At 50.0% G+C, this 27,721-nt stretch overlaps 1 protein-coding gene across 4 annotated transcripts; it reads left to right on the top strand.

The window, feature by feature from the left end:
* The first annotated feature begins 8,407 nt into the window (after positions 1 to 8,407).
* Znf333 (zinc finger protein 333) lies at positions 8,408 to 27,222 on the top strand. Of its 4 annotated transcripts, none has more exons than XM_074053930.1 (9): positions 8,413 to 8,652; positions 9,897 to 9,940; positions 14,345 to 14,427; positions 17,266 to 17,353; positions 23,291 to 23,379; positions 24,193 to 24,319; positions 24,718 to 24,810; positions 25,340 to 25,416; positions 25,919 to 27,222. In XM_074053930.1, the coding sequence occupies exons 3-9, from the start codon at positions 14,383 to 14,385 to the stop codon at positions 27,059 to 27,061; spliced, it is 1,662 nt and encodes a 553-aa protein (XP_073910031.1). In that variant the 5' UTR covers positions 8,413 to 8,652; positions 9,897 to 9,940; positions 14,345 to 14,382; the 3' UTR covers positions 27,062 to 27,222. The 4 variants fall into 4 exon arrangements, with proteins under 4 accessions (XP_073910033.1, XP_073910031.1, XP_073910032.1 ...); XM_074053929.1 differs by having other exon boundaries at positions 8,420 to 8,634; XM_074053932.1 differs by lacking the exon at positions 17,266 to 17,353 and having other exon boundaries at positions 8,408 to 8,634.
* The last annotated feature ends 499 nt before the right edge of the window (positions 27,223 to 27,721 follow it).

Raw genomic sequence — 27,721 nt, 5'->3', positions numbered from 1 at the left:
TTTCTGATGGATAAGAATGCTGAACATTTTTAGATATATTTATTGGCTGTCTGTACTTCTTTCTTTGAAAATTGTCTGTTTGGTTTCATTGCCCACTTGTTGGTTGGAGTATGGGCTTTTTGTTGTTTATCTTGTGAGTCCTTTGTATATTCTAGATACTCTTCATGTCAGATTTTTCTCTGCATTTTCTGTACTTGGTTCCCTGTGTATGTTAGCTAGCTTTTCCATCACTGTGACAAAATATCTGAGAAAATCAACTTAAAAGAGGAAATATTTTATTTTGGCTTACAGTTTCAGTCCTTGGTCATTTGGCTTTGTTGTTACTGGGCCTGACAGAGAGAGAGGGAGAGAGAAAGAGAGAGAGAGAGAGAGAGAGAGAGAGAGAGAGAGAGAGAGAGAGAGAGAAACTGTCCTATATAGAATGGAGAGTCTAGTGGTCAAACCAGACAATTACAGATTACACTCGGCAGTACTAGGGTTTCAACCCTGTGGCCCTAAAGTGTATTCCAGGCTGGTCTTGAACTTGTGATCCTTCTGCTTCATCCTCCCCTTTGCCATGACCTACATAAATTACATTGGCATATGAGTTCTAGGGAGGACAGTCCAACCCTCAGCTAGTGGTGATAGGATCGGCGTCTGGTTGGGGATATTTTCCCTCTGTGTTTTGTAGATTGGAGGAGCAAGGATGGATATGAGGGGCCAGTTTGGAGAATAACCCAGGTCGAGCTGGTGCCCCATTGCAAATCCTCTGACCATTTTCTTTCACAACGTTCTCAACCACGCAGCCAGAGTTATCTTTCGAAACAAGTCACACTACAGCACCCTTTGCCTTAGATCTGTCGGGCTGAGGCTCAGTGTAGAGCACTTGCTTAGCACGAGCAAGGCCCTGGGTTCTACCCCCAGCGCTGCAAACACCACACAAGTACTTTGAAGTTCTTCATTGCACCATTGCACTTAGGCTAAAAACGAGATCCCTTCCTGTGCTCAGTAATCCCCACATGACTTTTCTTCAGCTACATCTTTTGACCTCATTAGCTACGTCTCTCCCTTGCCTCCTCTGCATTGGCCACAGTGGTCTTTGTTTCTTGAACACATGAAGCTATTTTCGGCTTCAGGGCCTTTGCACATGCTTTTCTCTTTAATAGTTGCATATTAAGGGCTGGGGGTGTAGCTCAGTGGTAGTGTGAGGTCCACCCCAGGGCCACAAAAAGTCATGTAGGGTCCCCAGTTTCCTGACTTTTCTCTGCCCTAAGGAATAGAGAGCAACTTGACAGGTCTGTGATGCAGCTAGCTGCATGTTTCCTCCTGCAGCCTTGATTCCAAGCTGAGCGGTGAATGTTCCCAGGCGCTGATGAAGATGCTCTCTCTGCCAGCCCCTCACACTCCTGGAATTGCTGGCACACTCCTGCCTCTGGGCCTTTGCCCTTGCTGTTCCTTCTGCCTGCACGCTTTCTCCCAGATAACCTGTGTGCCAACCTACGTCTTATCCTCTCAGCTCCAGCCATGGCTTAAATGTCTCCTTTTGAGTAAGGTCTTCACTGACTGCCCTAAACACACACACACACACACCATGAAACCAGAGTTTTGGACCCAAGGCTCAAAATCCTGAGATTCTGTGTGCCAGGTCCAGCCACCCACCCCTAAAGGCCAAATAAAGTCATGTGAAGGCAGAGGAAGGAAGTTTATCACACAGCTGAGGTCATGCCATAGAAGAGGCAGAGTAAGCACTCAGCTCGTCCTCAGCCATCTTCAAGTGACAGACATGGCTACAAGTTTAAGTAGACAAAAGAACGAGGGGCAGGGACACACGTATGCACAGTTACGCAGCCCCAGTCTCTGGTGTGGTTTGGTTGGTCTCACGACTGGTGGAGCCAGCAGTCTCGGTCAGCCAGGAGGTCTGGTCCAGTTCTGGGAAGTTACCAGTCCCTTGTCATAAAGATGTTACCAGTCCTGTCCTTTCTGGAATCCAAGGTGATTGTAAAGTGACTATAAAGAGAATGGCTTAGAGCAAAGACAGATACAAAATGGAGGCAGGGATGCCAAGCTTGTCTAGTGCTATTAGTTAATTCATGGGCCCAAGGAGTCAGGGCTTTTCAGCAACAGCAGTTTGAGCGCCTCTTGCAACCACACACATGGGTACACACACACCACCCCTTTTGCTTGGCCATTTCTAGTTGTTTCCCTCCACCTCCTAATATACGAGCCTTTATCTTTCTTTCCTTTGTTTGCTGTGTCTCCCCTGCTCCACTGGCTAGGACTTTTGTCTGGTTTATTCACTGTTGCAGTGCCCAAGCCTCACCTGGGGTCTGGCACATAGAACTTGCTCAGCAAAATTGATGCTAGAGAACAAATGGACGAAGTTTAGCACAGAGCGTATTTAATCAGACACTACAAGTTCCCAAGCAGCTCCTGAGTGGTGGTCAGCAGCTCCTCGCCTAACCTGGAGGTGTCCACAGAACTGAGACCACCAGCCAACTTCCATCCCCCCAGGAAGTGCTGCTCCATTCTAGGCCCAGGATCAAATGGGAGCACAACAAAGATCTCTGTTCTTGTAGAATCTTTTTCTCTCTTTTCCTTCCTTCCTCCTTCCTTCCTTCCCTCTCCCCTCCTTCCCTCTTTCCTTCTCTCCCTTCCTTCCTCCTTCCTTTCCCTCCCTCTCTTCCCTTCTTTCTTTGCATATGCTGTTCCCAGGTAGAGGGAACAGTATATGAAAAGAAAAAGAAGATTCTACAAGAATCTTTCTGTCCACCCTCTAATATTTCTTCCCAAGTAGCATTCATTCCAGCCCCACAAATAGCTTCATGACGTGGGTTGGTCTCAGCTCAGGTTGCCCAGAAGCAGATCCCCAGGTAGGGGATTCCACAGGAGTCGGTGGGACAGAGATTGGGACACACATAGATTGTTGGGGGGACAGACCTTGGGGCGCATGCAATGGGGGAGGGGACGGGAGGTGGGTTGTCCATGATTGGTGGAGGGGTACCGGTTGGGATGCACGTCTTTTTTTGGGGGTAGGGGCTGAGATGCACGTGATCTTGGGGTAGGATGGGTGTTGGCAGGTATGTGGGGTTTTTTTTTGGGGGGGGAATGGGGTTGGGACATACATGGTTTGCTGGGGGTTGGATAGGCGTTGAGATGCAGTGACCTGTGGGGAGATGGGGAGGGGCTGGGATTCCTGTGAGTCTGGAGGAGTTGCCTTGGGATGCACATGACTTTTTTTTTTGAGGGGAGCAGGGGCTGGGATGCACTGTCTTTTTTGGGGGCTGTGAGAGTTGGGGGGAGCGAGCGATGGGCGACGATGTTTTGGGAGCAGAGGTCGGGGCGCACGTGACATGCGCATAGGCCAGTGAGAGCAGGTGCACAGATTGGTGGGGTCCCCTCAGGGAGGGGGACCGGGACGGCGGCTGGGGCGGGAGGAAGAGGGGCGTCAGCATGCGGCCGGCTCAGGCCACGCCCCCTGGAGCTGCGCAGTGCGCGCCGAGAGACGCCGATCCATCTCCAGGCAACGCCCTACACAGGCGTCTCCGCCAGCCAATCAGCGGCCGGGGCCGGCCCTGGGGGCGGGGCCCGGGCTGCACCTGTTGGCCCATCAGGCAGAGCCCCGAGCGGCCGCGGCTGGAACCTCTCTGTGGATGAGGCTAAACCGTGCCTCAAACGTTACTGCAAAAATGTCGCTGTCACTTCCTCTTCATTTGAAAGTCTTTGAAACAATAATGTTTCCCCATGAGACTTGTTGCTTCACCAGAGGATAAAGATGGGGGTGGGTAGCTTCCACGTGATCCTTGATTTTCAACTGTTTTTTTTCTTTTGCAGTACTGGATTTTGAACTCTGGCCCTCACACTTGCTAGGCAGGTGCTCTACCTCGTGAGCCACGCCACCAGCCCTTTTTGCTTTAGTTATTTTTCAGATAGAGTTTTGCATTTTTGTCCCGGGTTGGCCTGGGCCCTGGATCCTCTTCCATATGCCTCCCAAGAAGCTGGGATTACAGCAATGAACCACCATGCCCGGCTTATTTGTTGAGATGGGGGTCTGGCCTTGAATTGCGATCCTCCAGATCTCCCTACCTTAGTAGCTGCGATTACAGGTTTGGCTTAAAAAATTTAGTTGACAAATAATTGTATACATTTAGGGCGTCCAAGGTGATGTTTTGACATGTGTATACGTGTACAATGATTGTATTAAACTAACATATTCATTACTGCACTTTTTTATAGTGAGAACATTGAAAATCTATTTTAAAGCAATTTTGAAATACACAATACATGATTTAACCATGGTTACCCTGCTGTGCAGATCTTTAAAACTTATTCCTACAACAATTTTTTATCTATTTAAAAATTACGGAATGGGGGCGTGGCTCAAATGGTAGAGCAACTGCCTAGCAAGTGTGAGGCCCTGAGTTCAAATCCCAATATCGTCAAAAACAAAGCAAAAAACAAAACAAAACCCCAAAAGAGTCCAAAGGCTTCCAACACATTAAAATTATAAATATTTAAGGGGATGAAAATTCTAGTTAATACGGTATCTACATGTATCATATTATAACCCATAAATACGAGCAAATGTCAGTTAAAAATAAAGGACAGACCTCCCCTCCCAAACTTCCTCTTCTGGTCTAGAGAGGGCTCAGTCTTTGCCCCATGCTGCCACCTTCTGGTCTGATTAAGATTTAATGCCTCTTTTTAAATAGCAAATTAATCGTGCAAAAGGGCTTCACGGTGGTATTTCTGTGCACGCATATAATGTACTTCGATCAAATCCACCCCCGTTTCCTCCATCTTACCCCCATGGACAGTGCTCCCTGCCCCCCGAGGTTTACGGTTGAAGATTCACACGTTGGCTTTGTGCAACAGGAAGTGTGGTGAAGGTCTAAATCTTGGGCAGGAAGAGCTGAGACAAATCCCACGGAACTGTTAACGAGTGCTTTTCAAACGTCACCTGAAGTCCATTTTCACCTTCTCTCCACGCTTGGACATTCAGGTCCAAAGATTCTCATTTAGTGACTAGTTTATGCGAAAGGGAGTTTTCCCCCATCGACACCGTCCTCACACTTATTGGTCAGGTGTGTATCCTGTCACCCAGCCATCTGTGCACCCACCAGTCCAACCATCCACTAGTTCTTCCGTCTGTCCGTCCATCTATCCATCCATCCATCATCCACCCACCCATCCATCCATCCACCCAACCACCCATTCAAGTTCAACATTGACTCATTGCTCGGCGTTGAGTAGATTTATTTTTATTTACTTTTTTGGTAGAACTGGGATTTGAACTCAGAGCCTCATACTTGCTAGACAGGGGTTCTACCCCTTGGGCCATTTATCCACCAGCCCCTTTTCGCATTGTGTATTTTTGAGATAGTGTGTTGCATGGCTGGCCTCAAACCTCAATTGTCCCGATCTCTAGCCTCTTGAGTTGCTAGGATTACAGGCATGAGCCACCGGTCCCCACTCAATATTTCCTCATATTCAAGTTGGGGTTAATCTTGCTAGTCCATTTATTCTTTCTAGTTTACTGAGGTACTGACAAACACTGTTTATGTTGAAGGTTTATGTGGTTGTTGATGTACACACATACTGTGAAATGGTCATCATAACCATCGTCTCACATAATTAGCATATTTTTGTGTTGAGAACACTCAAGATCTACCCTCTTGGCAAATTTCATTTGCACTGTGCAGTACACTAATGTTGACTGTAGTCACCACACCGCAGTTCAATGTCCAGAACACACGCATCTCCCACAACGGGACCTTTGCACTCTGACGGCATCTCCGCTTATCCCTCCCTCCTGACACTGGTGACAACCACTCTGCTCTCCACTTGTATCAGTTGGACTACTTTACCTTCTGCATGTAAGTGAGCTCCTGCAGGTATTCGTCTTTCTTTGTCTGGCATATTTAACTTACCAGGATGTCCTCCAGGTCCATCTGTATTGTCACAAATGACAGCATCTCCTTTTTAAAGGCTCAACTATATTCCATTGCATGCCTGTTTCTCTGAACCCCTCACGTTTTCTTTATCTGTTTATCTGTCAAGACACTAAGGTTGTTTCTGTAGCTTAGCTATTGTAAATAATGCTGCAATGGACATGGAGTGCAAATGGCTTTTTTTTTTTTTTGGTGGCATTGGGGTTTGAACTCAGAGCCTCACGCTTGCTAGGCAGGTGCTCTACCACTTGAGCCACTCCTCTTTTATGTTTTACTTTTCAGATACGGTTGGATCAGCCCGGACTATGATCTTCCTACCCACCACCTCCTGTGTATTTGGGACCACAGGCACTCATCACTAAGTCTGGCTTATTCATTGAGATAGGGTCTCACTTTTTGCCTTTGCTGTCTTTGAACCATGATTCTTCCACTCTCTGCCTCCTGAGTGGCTGGGATTACATTTCTGGCCAGATGTCTCTTCTTCCTATTGATTTTATTTCCCTTGGATACATACCCAGAAATGGGGTGTTGGACTGAATATTGGTTTTAAGTTCTTTGGGGCACTGCTATGTGGTTTTCCATAATGGCCAGGCCAATTTACATCCCCTCAACAAGGTACACGGGCTCTCTTTTCTCTACATCCCACCAACACTTGTTTTGACATTTTCATAGTGGCCATTGTGACAGGTGTGATGCGGTATCTCACTGTGGGTTTAATTTGCATTTTCTTGATGGTTTTAGTGTTAGCCATTTGTACTTTTCAGAAATGTCTATTTAGGCCCTTCTGCTGTTTTTTTTTTTTTTTTTTGCCATGCTGGGGATTGAACCAGGACCTGTGAATGCTTGCTAAGTGCTCTGCCACTAAGAGACACCCCCAGCCCCTTCCATCTGCCCCCATATGTGTATCTACAGAGAGAAGGCTGGCAGAGCAAGTGGACTATTGTCTTTTTTTTTCCCATGGGATTGGGGTTTGAACTCAGGACTTTGCCTTGAAAAGCAGCTGCTCTACCACTTGAGCCATACCTCCAGTCCATTTTGCTCTGGTTATTTTGGAGATGGGGGGGGTCTTGTGATCTATTTGCCTGGGCTAGTCTCAAACTGTGATCTTCCTGATCTCAGCCTTCTGAGTAGCTGGAATTACAGGCGTGAGCCACCTGTGCTCACCCAGTGTTTTCACTTCATCACATCTTGTTCTTCGCACTCTAGAAGGCACATCTTGTCTTTCTTACAGCACAGCTTTGGCTCCACCACCAGGTGACACACCCCAGGAATCCCCAATCTAGCAGAATGGGAGGCAAGGATTTCATGACACCTGTGCTGGTGGGGGTAGCAGCAGCTCTGTGAGGTTTCACTGTGAGACCAGTGCAGAGCATCAGGAGTCAGCATCCAGGACTGAGGGCTGGCCACATCAGGGTATGGGCTGTTGGGACCATGCTTGTCACCTGGCAATTACCTTAGTGCAATGACAGCTGCAGCTACACTGCTAGGGCTTGGATTTGGTTTGTCTTGCAAGGGTTCATGTGCTGGAAGCTTGGTCCCCAGCATAATGTTAAGGGCTGATGGAGGGTCAGGAAGGTAGCTTGGTGGTTCAGTACTTGTCCAGCATGTAACAGGCCCTGATTTTATTCTCTGGCACTGAATAAAGAAATAAAGGAAAAAAGAGGTCATGGGACCTTTAAGAGGCGGGTCCTACTGGGAGGTCCCAATATCGGCCCCTCCCCTTCTCCCACTTCCCCTCTTGCTATGTGATCACCTTAGGTGATGCAGCTAGGGAGTCCCTTGCCAGAGCCAGTGCCATGCCACTTGAACTTTCAGCCTCTCCAGCTTTGAGTTAAATAAGCTCTCTCTCTCTCTTTTAAAAACAACCACCCAGCTTGAAGTATTTCATTATAGTTATAGAAAATGGGTTAACACATACATTATCAGGCAAGCCATGCCTGAGGTCACAGAGCCAGGTCTCACTCACCTTTGTCACCCTAGGTGTTTAAAGAAAAAGTATAACACACTGTGCTTGATATCTACAGAACATCAGGGAATTAGTGACAGTGGGTGTATTTGGGGAAGGAAAATGAGTCGGAGTAAGAACCCCCATTTGAACTTTTTCTATATGGTTACATAACTAATATATAAAAAGAGTCAGATCTTGCATGTTTTGTCTTGGACAGATTCACACATCTTATTTCTAGTGAGAAAGGCAAGCTGTAGATGAAACACAATAAACTCCAATTTTTAATATAAATTAGGGAGACTGGAAAAAAACAACCTAGGTGCAGGTATGTTTTTGTAGGGCATTGGACGAAGCCAGCGGAGCAAAGGGTAAGGGTGTGAGAAGAACCTGATCTGCTAGTGAGCCCCGCCCACCGCCCCGCCCTTTGAACATAGACCACGCCCCCACCACCTTAAACCCTGCCCATCAGCTATAGGCTCCGCCCCCTACTCCGCCATCCAGGCCGTGTCGCACCCCACTCTAGAGCCTAACCTCAACCTCTGGGGAAGAAAACTAGAATTTCTCCTCCGTGCGTGGATGAAATAGGGGTCAGTTCTCCCGCCGCGGCCTAAGCCATCTCAGTGGTTCGGAGACCGGAGGTCCAAGCACTTCCGCTTCCGGTGGCCCAAGACCGGAAGCGGAAGTACGTGTGCGGCTGTGGCTGGCGGACGCGCAACTGCGTGGGTCGCTGCGGTGGGAGTGTCGTCGGCCGGTGTGCAGGTGTGGCCCGGCCCCTGGGTTAGGAGGGGACGGCCTGGCTGACGTGGGGAGGGATCGGAGGGACAAGGACAGCCCCAGCGTGTGGGCTGAGACGCTTCCTTCCTGGGGTCGTCCTGGGGCCGGGGTGCGGGCCTCACGGCTCGGGTCCTGCAGCTGGGCGTCCCAGCTCTGTCGCTTAGTCCTCGTGCACCCCGAGTCTGGGCACACGATAGTTATCCTTGGAGGAGGAGATCCCGAAGTTCAGTGCAGGTCCCGAGGCTCAGGAATGACGGGACACCCCGCCCCCTTCTTCACCTTGTACCCGGATTTATAGGAAAAGTGACGCCCTCACCTCCCTGAAGCAAGATAACGATGTGTTAGCGTTCACGTTTTATTTCATACGATGTTTAATACGATCTAGCTTTGGAGCGGGGAAGTTATCTCTGGCTCAGCATGTGCAAATCGGTTTGAGTGATTTGTCCAAATTTATTTAAAAAAATTGAAGGGGTGAATTAGATGTCACAGTTCTTTTGGTGACTGACAATTTGTAGTCCTTTAGTTTAAGATCTGTTCTTTTTAAAGCTTTGATTCTGTTTTCCTTTCTCTTCCTTCTTTTCTGTATTCCATTCTGTTTTTCCTTTCAGGATTCTCATGCTTGCTAGGCAGGCACCTGACAGCCCCAACCCTTTGTCTTTTTTGTCTGTTGTACAGGTAGATTTCATTGTGACATTTACATATGTACTTACAATGAGTCTTAATTAGATTCACCCCCTCCATCTTTTTCTCTTATCACCCCTCCACCTTCTTAGAATAAGCTCTTTCTTCTTTTAAGTGAGCATTTAATGTGACTTTTACTTTGGCTGTGGACATTTTTTTTTTTCCACTGTGAGGTGAGGGCAGCTTAGGAAAGACATTTCTCAGCTGCACCACAAATATTGTCAAGAAAAGATGAGGTTCTTCGATCTTTCAAGTCAACTCCAGTGGTTACCTCAAACTTGTGACCAGTGATTACCTCAAACTTGTGAATCAAATCTTCAAAACATACAGGACTCCCTGAAAAAAGATATGTTTGTTAGTTACAGAAATTGAAATTGAGCTGGCCATAAGTGGGATGTCTCTTTTACTGAAAGGATTAAAGCTTTACTTTTACTGAGAAATGGGGAAAAATTAACTCTGGAGGAAAATTAAGCATCTGATATGGGTTTTCTGAGTGAGGGTAGGAGGACAGCTTGGTGCCCTGCTTCCTCGCTCATCCCTTCTTTCACCTTCATCTCTTATTGCAGGTGGAACACCTCCTGAGACCTCGAACCCTGGCACCACTGTCATGGTGAGGATGGTGGGGGTCCTGGTGCTTGGGGTGGGCGGATAGGCTCTGTTCTCCCTAACTGAGGGAGAAGAGGCAGGGGGCATATGGAGTATCCTCATTCCTGCCCCAGGGGACCTGGGACATCTTTCTGTGCATGACCTCTAGAAGGGACTGCTATGGGAAGAGGGTCCCACAGCACAGTCCTCTAGGACAATCCTTGTTACATCTGTGAGACCTGTGGAAAACACTTTACGTTATTTAAGTTTCAGTAAAATTAGATGCTGCTTTTCAGTTGCCTGCAACGCGTTTCTGAAGCACTCTGCAGCCACACGTTGTGCCAGTGCTGGACAGCACAGCTGGACATTCCCTTCAGCACACAGTGAGGCTTCAGAGAATTCTGAAGTTAGCACAGGTTGTTTCCCAGACACAGGGGAACCCTAGTTTAACAGGGAGGAAAATCCTTTTTGTATTTGTGGCTTCACTTTCTGGGGTTGGTTTTTGTTACTGGTGGTCAATAGGGTGGGTGAGTATAGTATAATGAGAGAGAGAAAGACATACAGACAGACATTGACATAATGTTTATTGTAGTGTATTGTTAAATTTGTCCTATTTTATTGTCAGTCTCTTACTGTGCCTAGTTGCTTAGTGAACCTTAACCCCGGGTATAAGTGTGTAGGGAACAGCATAGTGCACATGGGTTTGGTGCTGTCTGTGGTACCAGGCGTCTGTGGGGGGCTTGGAATGTATCCCCTGCAGATGAGGGGATTTGGGTAGGGTTCTAGGGACTTTACAGAGAGTCAGAAGTGCAGCCCAGACTTGTGATGCCACCAAGAAGGCATTTAGGAAAAACTCTTAAGCTGGGCAGGACAAGCGCTGCCATCATCGGTCAGCAGAGTTACAGAGAGCCGGACCTCCACGTGAAGGGTTTTGCGAATGAGAGAAGAAAGTGAGCATCTCTGGCCACTGTGGCAACGGCTCAGTTGTGTTGTAGAATAGCCGTAGGTGATGTGGCGCACACAGATGTGTCTGGGTGCCAGTGAGACTTGGATGGCTCTGGGTGTGGCGGCACTCGGGAGGCTGAAGCAGGACCGTGACTTCGGGGCCATCTTGGGCTATATGGTGACATCCTGTCACAAGAAACAGAAAACAAAAATGAAACGAACCCTCTCCCCAAACAAAACACACCTATGTAGCAAGCCTGGGGCCCTGAGTGCAAACCCCAGTACTGCTAAAAACCCAAACCAAAACTTAAACTAAAACAACGACAATAACAATGAACACAAAATAAAGCAAAACAAAACAGGTGGTAGGCCGGACCTGTGGTCACCTTGCTTGGGATCTTCTTGCTCCGCTGATAGCCAGTTGTTCCTGACAGTGGTAGGCAGTCTTTGCTGAAGCAGAACATGTGCCTTTTTAGGAACCTGTCACCTTTGAGGCTGTGGCTGTGGGGCTGTCCCAGGAGTGGGCGCAGCTGGGTGGTGTGCAGAGGAACCCGTGTAGTTTCGTGATAGCAGACAACCATAGGGTGGCAGCATCCAGGGGTAAGGCTTGTGTCTCACAGCTCCTTGCTGCATGTATGTGCCACATACTTCAGTTCCTGCTATCTGGACAAGACAGATGTCATTTCAGCCCCATGTGTCTGTCTCGTGTGGATGGCATTGGCATGGTGGGATTGCAGGCAGATGAGGTAACCGGGCAACACAGGAAGCCAGAGGGATTCAGGGGCGAGGCTCACTCATTTCATAACAACCTGCTCTCGCAGTGCTAATCAGGCTTTTGTGAGAACCACGTTAACGTCTTCCAAAGGCACGCTCCCAGTGGCCTAATCACTTTGGACTAGGCCCCACGTTTTAAAGGTTTCACCGTCTTTCACCATCACCATACAGGAGCCTGAGCTTCGACCGTGTCATCCTGTGGCAAACCATATTTAAACCACAGCAGGGTCCTTGGGAAGGAACTTCAGTTTGCTTAAGGCCGGGCACGATCACTTTGCTTCCCACCATACTTGCTCAGTGTCCCCACCTGAAGCTCAGGGAGAGGCCAGGCCCCGGGTGAACTCATTTTCCTCTGCAAGTCCTCCGGTGCTCGTCTCCGGGTTTTCTCCATGAACAGGGAGTCCATCGTGCAAACCTTATCTGCCCTCTCACTCGGGGCCCAGAGCAGAGCCAGGGCAGCAGGGCGAGGGCTGCTCCAGGACTACCCGGCGAGGGGGTGTGCCTGGGGTAGTGCTACTCTCAGTGTGCTAGCGGGCCCTGCACTTGGAGGGGACTTTGAGGCTGTAGGGGACATTTCCAGGGTCCTTTAGATTCTCTTCTGTTATCACCTGCCAGCTCTTCTCTCTCACTTTCCTTTGGTCTCACAAGAACATCTGTTGTAATTTCTTTGTCCTAAAAAGTTGACAAGTGCTTCACGTACCATAAACTTCTCCTTTAAAATGTTCAGTTCAGTGGCTCTTAGGATCATCACAAAGTTGTGTAGTTATCACTTCTGTTTAATTCCAAATGTTTTCTATGGATGTTTTGTTTGGTGATGGTGGGGTTTGAACTCAGGGTCTTGTGCTTGTAGACAAGTGCTCTTCCCTTGAGTCACATTTATAGCCCAGAACATTTCATTGTCCCCAAAGAAACCTCATTCACATGAGCAGTCTCTCTCTGTTCCCCCTCCTCCAGCCCTAATAGCACTCTGTCACAGAGCCACATCCCCAGTCTTTTGCTTTCCATTTGTTTTTCAGCTGGGGTCTCATGCTAACTTGGTCCCATCTGGCCTCAAACCCACATCTGTCTGCCTCCTTGTGATGACGGGTGTTTGCCACCATGCTTGGCCCTTCTATTTTCTCTGTTGCATTTGCCTCTTCTGGACATTTCATATGAATGGAACTACATGTAGCTTTTGATACCAGTCTTCTTTCCCTTAGCATAGTTGTTCTCAAGATTCGTCCACAGTGGTGCATGAATCAGAACTTCACTCCTTTTTCAGGCAGAATCACACTCCATTGTACAGACATGCACATTTTGCTTATCCATCCATCAGTTGATGGACATCAGATTGCTCCTACTTTTTGGCTTGTCTTAGCCCATTTTCTGTTGCTATAACAAAATACTACTGGTATTGTATAAAGAAAAGAGGTAGATTCAGCCCACCATCCTGCTGGCTGGAAAATCCACACTGTCCTGCTGTGCGTCTCCATGGCTGCATCACGACACAGTGAAGCAGAATGGGAGACAGCTGCTTGTGGATGGGGCAGATGTGTAGGGGGACTGGCTTTATATCACCCTGCTCTCCTGTGAGACCCAAGCTACCACAGGACACCAGCATCAACCCACTCATGAGGACAGGCACCTGTGACCTAATTTCCACTGTGCCCTTCCTCTCACGGTGTTCCTACCTCAGTAGGAGGTTGTCACAGTGGGAGCCAGACATCCCACGTGTGAGCCTTGGGGACACACAGCATATCCAGGCCATGGCCTGACTCCTAAGAATATGCCACCATAAACACTTGTGTGCAGAATCTTCTGTGGTCTTGGGTATAGACTTTGGAGTGGAATTGCTGGGTCCTGTGGTAAGTCTGTTTTTAACTTCTAGAGGACCAGCCACACTGCTTTCCAAGACAGGTGCACTGCTTTACATTCCCAGCAGTGGTGGCTCAAGGTTCTGACCTCCATGTCCTCATCCACACTCACCCAGCTCCTCTTTAGGCTATCCTTCTCTGTTTCTTTGGTGGTGGGGATGAAAGCCAGGGCCTCCTGCGTGCTGAGCAAATGCTGTACCCCTGAGCTGCACCTCTGGCCTGCTGGTTCCTCTTTATATTCGCCATTTCTGTGTGTGTTCTTCACTAGTTGCTTCTCACATGTTTTGCTCTTATCACCCCTTTTCTGGAAATATCTATCTCCATCCTCATGGATTTTAGGAAATTGCCTTATTTCCCCTGCTGAGGTCCTCACACAGCCCTACTCACACATGCCTTCTTCTCCTTCAGTATCTTCCCAACTTTAGGGTGAAGATTAAAAGAAAAATTCTATAAACATGCATGTATGCATGCACATGCACACAGTATAGCCAGCTCTCCATATGTTTTGCATCTGTACATTCAGCCAAACCTGGACTGAAAATATGCAGAAAGCATACAGACCTTGTTTCTTGTTCTGTTCCTGTCACAATAGAGCATAACAACTAGATATGCAGTATGTGCATTCTGTTATGTATTCAAGTCACCTAAGATGACTTAAGTCTACAGAAGGATGTGCACAGGTTCTGTGCAAACACTATGCCATTCTGTATGAGGGCCTCGAGCATATGGGGATTTTGGTGTCCAAGGGAGTCCTGGAACCAGCCCTGGTAGGTATATGTACGGGGTTGACCGTATGCATATTTCAATCATGATTTCTTTCTGAATGGGGTTAATTTCTCTTTGCTAATTCATTTTAGACTGGGGATCTCAGCTCAAACCCAAGGAGCTGGCCTTGATGTGGGATGTTTTGGAGGACGCGGGATCCAGTAACGTGCGGATGGTAAGATCCTATGCTTATTGGGTTCCCTGTGGCAGAGCAATTGAGGAGCCCGGGAGTTGGAATGCAGGACCAGAAACAGGAATTGTTTGAGGCAAGAGTAGCTGTGTCTGAGGGGAGCTCTGGCTTCTGAATGTGGGCAAATAGTGACAGTCACTCAAGATTCTTTCTGGAAGGTTCCCCAAAGTATCCATTTCCATCCATGTGAGCCAGGTGCTCACAGGTATGGTGTAGAATTTACTTCTCAACAGTGATGAGGAAAATTCCACCTTGTAGAGAAGCCACCTGGAAGTTATGAGGAGAAAGCCCCATGATAGAGTAGGCCACCCACTCACCTCAGAGAACCCCAGCCATCTATGCAAAGCACGTCATGAAAATGCCTGGTGAGGCTGTCCCCTGCATCTGCATCACTAGCCTCTTGTCAGGGTGACCTCCACCTAGAGCAGGAAGGGGTTGTGGAGGAGGTGGGTCTCAGTGTGAGACCTGGCAAGAGAGAGGCCACTTTGACTAGAGTGTGGAAGCCCTTGGGGCCCTACAGTGTGGAGAAGCCTCAGAGCCAGCCTGCACCACACCGGGTATGAGAAGATGCACGCTGAGCCCCTGTCCTCCCTTTGGCCCTGAGTTCCCTCCTCAAATCTGAACCCTTCCCAAGTGTGGGTTTCCATTTGTGAGGGTTGGCCAAAGGATGGAGTGAGGCACAGAGCCTGGCCTCACCCTCAAGCTGGGCCCACTTGATTCAGAACCTGGGGTTTCTCAGGGCTCTCACCTGCGCTCCTCTCCCTGTGCCATGGATCTGGGTCTGTGTCAGCCTGTCAGAGATGCCTCGCCCCGTGCTGGGGCTGGAGTGGTCAGGGTTGTCGAGGACAGTGTTCTGTTCCTTGATGGGGAAGCTTCCAGAATGGGAGGAGCCTCAGCCCTGCACAGCTGGCCAGGGCTCGCCCCTGCCTGGACACAGCAGGCCCCAGGGCAGCTGAGCTGCCTCTTCCTCTTTGGTTTACACTCTTGTTTTGGTTGAGAATGTCCTCCAGTCTCTGCTTTGGAAAGGTGGGTGGCTTTGGAGACAGTGTTTTCCTCAACATGCCAGGTTAAAGTGGCCTGCGCTGATGATGAAGTCACAATGACACCCCCTGCATTCTGTGCATCGTCATAGCGCCCCCGTTAGTGCTTGTGGATGAAGAAATGGGGACGCAGCTCCAGGCTCCACCATCCCTGTTGGTCATGTGTGGGAGGGAGACAGAATGAACCTGAGAGACGGGGGTCCTCTCTTGTGCAGGGTTCTGGCACTTTCTGTACATCCGCCTGCTCAGCCCAGCAGGCTCCTCTGTGTACCCTGAGCATAGGACGGGAGGTGGCTCTGCTGCATCCAATGTCTAGGAGGCAGCGGGCTCAGCATGCCCAGGAAGCGTAGAGGAGATCCAGTAGGGGATGCATTTGCAGACGCACAGCAGTGACAGAGCCGGCATGGAGCTGGGATTCCAGCTTAGGCCTGTGTCCAGGTAGTATCAAGTTCCATGGCTTGAGGATCACATACCTGCCACTGGTCTGACGGTGCCTGCCCTTCAGCTCTCTCATCAGGGCTGTGCCAGGTGCTGCTGACTCATCCCAGTCCTGAGCGTCCCGGTGTCCTGAGAAAAAGTGTCCAGGACAGGTAGGGTACTAGGGAGGGCAAGCAGCTGGACCCCAGCCCTGCCTTTCTGGGTGCATCCTTTCTCCCACCCCTGGCCCTGCTTCCTCCACGGCCTGGGAACCCATGGGACTGTGTGGGTCCCTCGAACTGAGGCTGCTGTGGACCCATGGCCAGGATGCTGAGTGACCTTACTGAGGTGGACAGAGTCTGGGGAAGGGATACTTTCAGCCACATCCTAAGCCTGCCCTGAGCAGATGGGGCTCCTTCCACCTGCCTTTGCCTTCCACCTTCCTGCAGGGACTTGCCACATGTGCCTCCCACCTTCCAGCCACCACCAAGTCCTCCACAGTATAACCCAGTCTAGCTGTTCCTCCATCCTGCCCAGAGACACATCAGCCCTCCACTCAGGCTGCTGTGGACATGGAGACCAGAGGGTCATTTTGTTCCAGGCCAAGCATCTTTGTTGAGGAAGCACTGTCAGTAAAGGAGAGTTCATATCCTCCCACTGTCTTGGTCTGTTTTCTGTTGGTAGAACAAAGTACCAGAGGTTAGGCACTTTATAAAGAAAATAGGTTTATTTAGCTTGCAGTTTTAGAGACTGAAAGTTCAAGATCGGTATCTGTTCATTCTCTGGTGGGGCCTCATGGTGATAGTGTACACAAGAGGGAGAGCACCTGGTGAGACAGATAGGCAGCCAGAGATTCAGGGGTCACACTTGCTCTTTTACAACAGCCCGTGCTCACTCTTTAGTTCTCTCCAAGGCAGCACCCCAGTGACCTGATTATGTTGCGCTAAGCTCCACCTTTTATGGATTCCACCACCTCCCAACATTGCCACAGTAAGGGCTGGCTTCCAGGACAGGAACTGTGGGGACACAGCACATCCAAACCTGAGTCACCACAGGTTATTTCTGTGGATAACTTACTCCCCCATCTGTCAGTCAGCCTCTGTGCCCTCCTCCGTGCTCAGCCTGTGCCATTCGGTCGCCACCCCCACTCCCACCCCAGAAATCTGCTGGCGCCTCTGTCTCCCCACGATGGTAAGGGTGCCCTTCCTGCACCTCATCTGGGAGTTGACATTGCACCACAGCAACATGGCTGGTGTTTAAGGCACAGGCATGCCCCATCTCCTCACGCAAAATCAGTTAGGGTGAACAGGTGTGACAGGACCCCACAGCCGTGTGACTAATCTGTGACCCCTGTCCCTCTTTCCAGAGACTGACAGCGGCTGTGCAGAGTCAGAGGGTGGAGACACCATTGCCCACGCTGGGTCTCCCCATCCCAGGGGTGTCCAGGGCTTCTGGTGAGTGAGTCCTGGTGGTACATATGGCCAAGCGTGCTGGCGTCCTGTGTCTTGTTCATTTCCTGAGTGTGGGCACTGCAGGAAGCCCTCTCGTGGCATTTGCAAGTTCAGGGGAAGTACTTGTGAATGCTGATAGGCAGGGTTCTTTGCTGTTCTTGCTCGAAGATCTCTCTCTTAAGAAGGACCACAAATAATTTGAGGTTACCAAGTGTCACTTAGCTCGAGCCAGCCATCCATCAACATATGCATGCTTCAGAACAGCACTGCACCATAAATACATAACAATTCTCATTTGTCACTTAAAATAATTAAATAGCAAGTTAATTTAAAAAGGAAGAAATGGGGGACCCAGACCTCTGGGCAGCATTAATTCTTTTAACATTGAAAAGTAGTATTTTATTTCTTTTTATAAAGTTTATCAAGAGTAGTTTGAACAACATTAAATTCAAGTTTTTTCCTTTTTTTTGTGTTACTGGGGTTTGAACTCGGGGCCTACACCTTGAACTATGCCACCAACCCTTTTTTTTTTTTGTGATGGATTTTTTCGAGATGATCTTGAGAACTATCTGCCTGGGCTGGCTTTGAATCGAGATTCTCCTGATCTCTGCCTCCTGAGTAGCTAGGATTACAGGTGTGAACCACTGGTGCCTGGCTATACGCAGTTAGTTTGATTGTGAGTTATAGTTTAGTTTTACTAGAAATGGCCTATGTTTTTGTGGCCTGGGTTTAAAAAAAAAAAAAAAAGATTAAAAGCCCCATTTCCTGAGAATGCAGAAAAAACCTAATTCTAGCAAATGGCATTTTAGTATTAAAGGCAAGTTATGTGTTTCCTTCCATCTTACCTTCTAGTGAGAAAAATAAACTTTGTTTCTTAACAATTTCATCCAATCTTGTTTATTGGAATCTATAATACTGACAGGACATAATTCTTAGATTTGGATTATGTGTTGCTGTTTAGTTTATTTGTAGTACGTGTTGTGGGCTTGTCTTTCTCTCTCTCTCCCTCTCTCTGTCTCTCTCTCTCTCTCTCTCTCATACTTCTTAGACCTGCACTCTACTGACCTATGCCTGTGGTAATGTGGGTGCTGGGAAACTTTGCAAAGAGAACACTGACCCTTGCCCTGTGGAGCTTGAAGTCTGGCTGTGTTGTCAGGTTTTAAGTGATGGCAAGAATACAATGGAAGGATGTGACACAAAGACTTCATTTAGGGGAGTAGGGAGGAATTCCAGAAAAGGACAGATGTTTAAACTTAGACCGGGCACGTTGGCCCGTGCCTGTGTCCCACCTATTCAGGAGGCTGAGCAGGAAGATTGCTGGAGCCTAGGGTTTTGAGGCCAGCCTGGTGACATAGTGATACCCCATCTCAAGATAGATAGATAGATAGACAGACAGACAGATTAAAAAATAAACTTTGGCCAGGGTTTGTCATCTACAGTGCTCCTAACAGAATGTATCCTCTTGCAGTTCTGAAGGCCAGAAGCCCAAGGTCAAGGTGTCGGTTCCTCTGTCCTTGGCTTAGGCATGGCTGCCTTCTTGTGTTTTCAAGTGTCTTCCTTCTGCATGTGTCTGTGTTTGAAACTCCTCTTTTTATAAGGAAACCAGTCATACTGGATTAGGGCCCACCTTCTGCCTCATTTTAATTTATTTATTTCTCTATAAAGACTTCTACCCAAACATGGTTACATTCTAAGCCACTGGAGGTCTGGACTTCAACAGAGAGGTTTCTTTTGGGTGACATAATTCAGCCCGTAACACCTTCCCCTTGTCATAACCAGCCAAGATATCCCCAGATCTATGGACTGAATCATGTTTACTCCAAATTTATACCTGGAAGCCTTAACCCCCTCTCCCCTCCGCCTGTGTGACTGTTTGGAGACAGGAGAGGTGATTAAGGTTAAAGGTCAGAAGGCGGAGTCCTGATCTGATAGAACTGGCTTCTTGTAAGAAAAGGAAGAGCCACCAGAGGCCTCTGTTAGGTGAGGACGCAATGAGAATGTAGCCACTTGCAGGCCAGGAAGAGGGTCTTTAGAACCTGACCATGTGGCCCCCTTGCCCTCAGACTTCCCATCCCCAGAACTGTGAGAAGATAAATTTCTGTTGTGTAGGTCACCTATTCTATAGGATCTCACAATGACAGACTGGCACCAGACATGGCCAGATGTCCCTGGGGGTCAGTCACTGGCTTAGACTGTAATAGTCACTGTATATGTAGCTTGGCCAGGGTGGTAGCTGTTGAGAGAAAGTCTGGAGAGTGGATTTAGGCCTGGGAGCAGCATCTGTGAAGTCCCTTGTAGAGCAGAGTGTCGGGGCTTCGGGGACCTGTGTGCTGTGTGTAGGCAGCAGAGGGCAGAGGGCAGGGGGCAGAGGTGGAGGGTGGGCTCATGTCACTCAGGGCTCGAGTGACTGCTGGGAGGCCACTGGGAACCAGGGACGCCTTTAGCTGGCAATGCAAGTTATCTATGCTTTTTTCTCTTGCCGGTGTTGGGATCGACCTCAAGGCCTTCCGCCTGCTAGGCACATGCCAGCCAGTGCCCAGCTCTGTGATTTTAATGGCGCCCTCTACCTAGGAGGAGGAGGGGTTTCAGGGAAGAGGATATGAGTGTGTGTGTGGGGGTAGAAGTGGGAAGGAAGATAATGGTGTAGACTTGGGGGTGATGTGGAGTAGGCCACCCCAGATCCAGTGATCTGGGAGCACTCATGGGGCTCAGCCTGCAGCCATGCTCATGGCTCTCACTTGTTACAGAATAGGAAACAGAGCCAGATGAGCAAAGGAAAAGGCCCTAGATATGGGCTTCCAGAACCTTCCACAGCACAGTCATACAGACATGCTAAACTACCCCATCACCCACTGTGACAGCATGCCATCGTGCCCACTCCGGAAGTTCAGTAGAGTGTCAGCACCCACAGTTTCCACTGGGGGTGGTCACGGAGACACCTCCTTCTTGTCTAGCACATATGTAAATTCTAGAAGCAAAGCAGGGTTCGGTATACACCATATTTTTGTACAAGCAGTTCAAGCAGAGTCAGCCCCTTCATCAGTTAGGGGCTGGAACCTTCCCCACATTCACAAGGGCTGACCTGTGAGCCGGCCTTCCTAAGGACAGGGTGAGGCCCACTGTGCCTGTTTTTGCACAGTAGGGAAGCGCGAGGTGATGTACGGTATATAGGCAGCTGGGTGGAGGTAATTTGGTGGTTTGCATATTTATTTACCAGGTGACAGCATGTGGGCTCCAGGCACAGCACGAGGGACAGGGTGATAAAAGAGAAGGCACCTAATCTTGTTCTTAGGAAGCCTGCAACTCAGTCAGGGCAACAGAAAATAAGCACCTATGGGAGTAAATGAATACCTGGTTCCAAATAGGTAAGAAGAAAGGAGAGGGTCCTGTGAGGGAAAAGAATAGAGAGGCTCTTTGTACTGAGGAGCAGACCTCAGAGGGGCAGTTAAGTGGATCCAGGAAATGACACTGAAGAGAATCCAGGAAGTGACATTGAAGTGGGTCAAAAAAGAAAAGGTGTTGTGTGGGTGTTAGTCCTAGCAGGGATGAGGGCCAGAAGGGAACCTGGGAGAGTGAGTACTGCATGTAGAGACACCAGCCTGAGTTTTACTTTTGGTGTTTTGATTAACCATTGGGGTCTGCACAGTATCAGAGAGGGTGAGATCTGTGATAAAAGGTAAGGATGGCTGTTAGTTCCCGAGATGGAGGGCATGGGAGGAGTGGGAGGCCCTCTGGTGACGGCCTTTCTGTGTCTCCTTAGCTTCCAGCATTGTGAGCTATTTGCCTGGGTTGGCTTTGAACCACGATCATCCTGATCTCTGCCTCCTGAGTAGCTAGGATTATAGGCTTAGCATCAACTCTTAATTGCAAAGTTCATCTAAATATTATCAACTCAAAAAGTCCCGCATCTCATCACATGGATCTTCTAATCAGCTGTGGGTGGTGCTCAAGGTGTGGTCCATAGGAGGGTAAATTCCTCTCCATGTGTGAACCCGTGAAGCCAGAAAACATCTCTTTCCAAAATACAATGGTGGGGCAGACATAGGAAAGATATTCCCGTTCCCAAAGGGGCAAGCTGGAAGGAATAGAGCAGTCATGGTCCTAGCCAAGTTGAGTATGCTCAAGTGCACTAATATGTGTGTGAAAACAGCATAATGGAAGCCACTCAAAACTGCTTCAAAAGGTGGGGGGGAAGGGAATCGAGAGAGAGTAATATAAAGGGGATGAACGTTGGTCAAAGCACATCATATGCAAATGTCACACTGAAGTCCCTTTGTATAATTAATTCATGCTGAAAAAAACAAAACCCCAGCGAAGCAAATTGTATGAGATTCCCAGGCCTGAGAATAACCGTCCACGGCTGAGGCCCTGTCCTCTGCATCTCAGCTTGGACATTTCATTCATGTTCCCTCAGGTAAATGGAGACGGTTGAGATGGGGTTGGGTATATGAGTCCGAGAGTTGATTTGGGTCTTGTTGGGTCAGTTCGGTAACTGCTGCCCAGAGAATGGGCAGTGTTGCCCATTGAGGCACAGCACCAAGAAGAAGAACGTCTTCACCACAGGGTCTCCAGACAGCCTGGTGGTCCGGGAGACTGAAAGGAGCCCTGGGAGGGGCTTCATAAAGGAAGGACTGATGACTGCATGTCAGCTGGATTCTTCACTATGGATTATGGGTGAAGGCCATTGGTGATCCTGGCTCAGAATTCATCCCTGGAATGGTGGGGTGGGCTCAGAGGTGTCATGGCCCACTGTAGTGAATAGACACTGGACAACAGCCATAGGGAAAAGTGTCTCCCCCTAAAACGTAGTCCTAACTACTTGTACCTGTGCATGTGGCCTTATTTGGAAATGGGGTCTTTGCAGATGAGGTCCCATTAAGAAGAGGTCATGATGGTGGCCCTAATGCAGTGGGACTGTGTCTTTCTAAGAAAGATGAATTCCACAAGGAGCCTCAGAGACAAGGCTGTGTGGAGGCAGAGGTTGGAGGGTGCAGCCACATAAAAGCTACGGAGCACAGGGGTCCTTGGGTGCCACCTGAAGCCAGGAAGAGGCAAGAGAGGGTGCTACTCAGAGTCTCAGAAGGAGAGTGACCCTGTTGCCACCTTGATTTTGGTCATCAAATCTTTAGAAGTGTGGGAGAACTTCCTGTGGTTTTAAGGTACTCACTTTGTGGTACTTTGGTATGGCAGCCCCAGGAAACCTACAGATGGGGTCAGGTTTACAAGCAGAAGGGGAGGGTGGCATCAGAAGGGAGAGGCAGGGGGATGAGGGATGAGTAGGGATCTCCTGCTCTTCTGTCACAGGCCAGGGAAGGCTGTGTGGCCTGGAGGGAGGGGTGGTGTTGACTTGAGGCAGGTGGGAAGTGTGGTTCCCCCTCAGGCAGACTTGCAGGGTGGTGGTGGCTTATCTGTGCCCTACTTATGGCAAGTCCTGGGACATTACCCCTGCAGAGTGGGAGGTGGTGAAGGGGCTGAGCAGCTAGGGAGGAAGAGCTGTCCCAAGGTGAGTCCAAGGGGTGGGGCAGTGGGGGAATAGGAGCTTTGGAGCCTGCTGGTGAGTTCTGATGATGTCTTCCAGGCTTTAGAATGAGGGGATGTCTGTGTGTGACTGTGTGTTTGTACACATCTGCATGTTATGTGTGTGCTGGACTATGTTCATACATGTGTGCAGGTTTGTGTGTATGCAGGCATGTCTCCATGTGCATGTGTCTTTACGAGTGTGTGGTGTTCATGTATGTCTGTGCTTATCTGTGCATGTGTGCACACGTGTGTCCATCTCTGTGCTTGTGTGTGCTCCTGTGTGCACCCATATGTGTGTTGTTTGTGTCTGAGTGCACATATGTATACAATGTCATTCACAGTCAGGGTGGGCAGCCTCAGAGCCAGCAGCTCTGGACACTTGGCCTGGTACTGACCATCACCCCTCCTCTTTTCTCCCAGCTCTGCCTGCTCACAACGCCGCCTGGCTCCGAGAGGACAGCACAGAGGTAAAAGCCATGGCTCCTGGGTTGCAGACCACCTGTTCCCAGGTAAGTAGGAAATCCTTCCTGTTCTGAAAGAGCACTACTGTGCCCAGAGGCTGGACTTGCCCCTTCATGTGACCTGCTGGGCCTCCTTGAGTCTGTAAGGATGGCCTCTAGCCTACCAGGACCTGGGCCTTCTGCAGTGGGTGGGGTCAGCTAGGCAACAGCCCACCCTAGTGAGACCCCCAGGTTGCCGAGCAAGGGTGCGAGCTTGTCCTTGTTTCATGGTCTTTGCATTCTCACTAGGCAGGGTTCATATCATTTGCTAGGTTCCTCTCTTCTCTCCCTCTTCTCTCTTGCTTCTTGAGATGGGGGTCTCACTGTAGAGCACAGGTTGGCTTTGAACTTCTGATCCTCCTGACTAGCTAGAATTACAGGTGTGGGTCACCCAGCCAGATCCCCAGATATTTCCCTCTTTCTTGTGGTAACTCAGGCCTGCTGCATGCAGGAGCTATGGTAAACCAGCCAGGGGCTTCTTTACTAGGTGGAGAGAGAAGACCCTTCATGAAGTAGAGGCCTTTGGCAAGAATTAGGGCTGCTTACTGCTGTTTTTTGGGGAGCACTAAGGAGATAGTGCTCTACTTCTTTTTCTTTATTTTTTTTTGTGGTGCTGGGGATGGAACCAGGGCCTGGCACCCTCTAGATGAGCCCTACCACTGGGTCACACCCCAGCTCCTGAGAGTTCTAATTCTAATGCCTGGACTGAGGGTCTGAAAACCCTCTGAATAGGGTCTCTCTTCCATGGCCTGGCAGCTCCACTGTCCTCTTGGGTTTTGGTGGGGCATCCCATGGCTGATCTAGGACAATTGTGTGTTTTAGGAAGCAGTCACTTTTGCAGATGTGGCCGTGGTGTTCAGCCCTGAAGAATGGGCATTTCTGGACTCTGCTCAGAGAAGCCTGTACAGAGACGTGATGCAGGAGAACTTCAGGAACCTGGCCTCCGTGGGTAAGGCTGTCTCCTTGCCTCCTCCACATGCTCATGAAACCCATCATGGGTTCCAGGAATTGTGCAGGTTTTGGAAAAATCAAGAGGTGAAGATCAGACAAGTCCTACTCCTCAGAGCCTTGCAGCCTTGTGGCCTCCCCAAGGGAAATGAAGATTTGTCCACTGTTCACTGTCTCTCCAGGATTGAAAGCTTCCAAGCTTTCAAGTGTGTTCCGAGCTGGGCACTGGGTTTGGGGCACCAGAAAGCCCCACTGTAGGTACTTTTCCCTCAGAATTCAGGCTCAGTCCATGCTCATGTTGCATTCCCATCTCCAGACCCCTAAAGACATTGGAGTACCAGCCTTAGTGTCACAGCCGGGTGCCAGCTTCCCACAGCATATGTCTTTCCCTGTCTCCAGATCAGCTGTGCAAACCCAATGTGCTGTCCCATTTGGAGCAAAGAGGAGAGCTGTGGGCCATCGATAGAGCAGTCTCCTCAGACACCTGTTCAGGTGAGGGCCAGGCAGACCAGGTGATTACGGGCTGTAGTAGGGAGGAGGAGAGGATGATGGGTAAGGTGTCAATGGGAAAACACTTCCAGCACTCTGAGAAGGCTGCTGGGTTGAGCTCGTTAGTAAATCCCAACCATTTTCCTCTGTTACTTCCCTCGGATGTCATGGACATACCTGTCCCATGTCCACTTCGTATTTAATATGTCTGTGTCTGTTTTATCCAGTTCCTCTCCCCTGTACAGTCTCGCTCATTCCCCCACCAGCAGAAAATCCCTTGTCAACAAGTTGCTGACCCTTTCTGTCCTTTGTACCATGATCACACAACTCCTCACATGGTTACATGCCTTAAAATGCCACTTTACTGGCTGCCACTCCACTTTTTGCAATTTCCTTATATATTTGTGATCAATATTTGAAAAAAAAATCCATATGGGCCTTGCTTACTTTTTTTTGGTCATCTTGATCCCATGTTTTCTTTCTCTGTGCCTTTAAATTTTTACACTCCCACCAATCTCCTAATTCATTTCAGAACCTCAACTCATATCCCAGGAGTCAGTTCCTAGCCAAGGCATTTGTGCGGTGATTCCACCCATCGGCATGGAAAGGGTAAGATCCGCAGGGGATTATTCTCCGTCCTGCACGGCAGGAACGGCCGTCAGAAACGTGCCAGGAGGCTGAGAAAGGGTCACAGTCAAGTGGTGCTTACCCGGGGGTTTGGGGAAGGAGTGTGGTATCATGAGCTGGGGAAAACTGTACACATAAGACAAGGCTTGTGTGTCAGGGCCATGGTGTGCCGCGGTGAGAGGTCGAGCACTCCTGAAGTACATCCTCACGGAGTCCCCGCAAGTAACCATCTCCACAAATTGGACATTGGCATCTAGTATTTAAACCTGATTAATTCTAAACAGTCCACAAAAGCTGTGTCTAGAAGCCCCGTGAGAGTAACGAGCAGGACACTGACGGCAGCAGAGCGTCCTCCCTGTCCCTCCAGGACGAACCGTGGGAAGAAACAGCACAGACTCCCCACAAGCCGAGGCGGTTCGGAGGGTCGGCCGCGCTAGCGTAATGCACTTAACAAAGCTTTGGCCTTCCCATTTCTCATCACCAGCCTCAGCCTCAGCCTCAGCCTCAGCCTCAGCCTGGAGAAGGCCGCTGCAAGTACAGTGACTCGGGGAACCCGGGGGGCGCGGGGCGTCCCCTCGACAGCAGGGAGCCCTTGTTTCGGTGCCAGAGAACTCAGGGTGCGGGGGCCCCACACGGACGTCAAGAGCGAGGACAGCGCTGCGAGGACAAGAGCTACGCGTGTGACAGGTGCGCGAGGTCCTTCCGCTTCGGCTCGGACCTGGCGCGGCACGCGCGGACCCATGGGGTGGCCAGGGCGTTCGCGTGCGCGGAGTGCGGGCGCGCCTTCAAGTACGCGTCCAACCTGCGGCGGCACGCGCGCGCGCACTCGGGCGAGAAGCCCTTCGCGTGCGCGCAGTGCGGGAAAGCCTTCACCCGGAACTTCAACCTGGCGCTGCACCGGCGGAGCCACACGGGCGAGCGGCCCTACGCCTGCCACGCCTGCGGCAAGGCCTTCACGCAGCCGTCGTCGCTGCGCAGCCACGCCCGGACGCACAGCGGCGAGAAGCCCTTTGCGTGCGCGCAGTGCGGCCGCGCCTTCCGCGAGCACTCGTCGCTCAAGACGCACCTGCGCACGCACACGCGGGAGAAGCCGTATGCGTGCACGCAGTGCGGGAAGCCCTTCCGCACCAGCACACACCTGAACGTGCACAAGCGCACGCACTCCGGCGAGAAGCTGTACGCCTGCGCCACGTGCGGCCAGGTGTTGAGCCGCCTGTCCACGCTCAAGAGCCACATGAGGACGCACACCGGCGAGCGGCCCTACGCGTGCGCGCAGTGCGGCCGCGCCTTCCGCGAGCCCTCGTCCCTCAGGAAGCACGCCAGGACGCACAGCGGCGCCAAGCCCTACGCCTGCCAGCAGTGCGGCCGCGCCTTCGGCCAGTCCTCGCACCTGCTGGTGCACGCCAGGACTCACGCGCCGGGCCGGCCCTACGCGTGCGGCCAGTGCGACAAGGCCTTCCGCCACAGCTCCTCGCTGGCCGCGCACCGCCGAGTGCACAGAGGCGGCCTCGCCACGGAACCTCCCCGCTGCGGAACCAAGAACTGCGGGGCCACCGTTCTCCTGAGGCCGGGGCCGGCCGTGCAGCCCAGGCTGGCCTCAACTCGTGATCCTCCTGCCTCCTCCTGAGACAACGGATTGTAGGTGTGCCGGGACCGCGTCCCAGCCAGTGTTTGTTGTCACACTCGTGTACCTGCAGCTCCTGTTCCCGTGTGCACTCGCCCCTCTGTAGCCGCTGGTTCTGCCTTCCTGTTTTCAACCAGCTGAATATTAAAAATACTTAAAAAAGTTGCATCTGTACTGAATGTGCACAGACTTTTTTGTCTTAGTCTCTAAACAACATAGCAAAGTGATGATTCACGTCGTATTAGGTAAGTGTAAGTCATCCAGAGATGAAAGTACCCTGGAGGATGTGTGCAGGTTTTGTGTAAACCCTAAACCATTTTATATAGGGGAACTGGGCATCGGTGGAGTTTGGTGTTCACAGGGGCCTTGGAACTAAACCCTCCTGGACACTGAGGGATGACCGTATATTTTCATTTCCCTTTAATTCTCTTCCCCCCACCACCCACCTTGAGCCACTCCACCAGCCCTTTTTTTGTGTTGGGTTTTTTGGAGATAGGGTCTTGCAAACTTATTTGCTGGGGTTAGCTTCCAACTGCGGGCCTCTTGAGTAGCCAGGATTACAGGCGTGAGCCACCTTGGCACCCAGCTCTACTATTATCTTAATTGTCCATTATCATTTATTCTTTGACCTACAGGTTATTTGTAATTAAGAATTTAAAATAC

The sequence above is a fragment of the Castor canadensis genome, chromosome 14, assembly GCF_047511655.1.
Source record: "Castor canadensis chromosome 14, mCasCan1.hap1v2, whole genome shotgun sequence".
NCBI lineage: Eukaryota > Metazoa > Chordata > Mammalia > Rodentia > Castoridae > Castor > Castor canadensis.
This window is presented reverse-complemented; position numbering and strand designations above follow the sequence as displayed.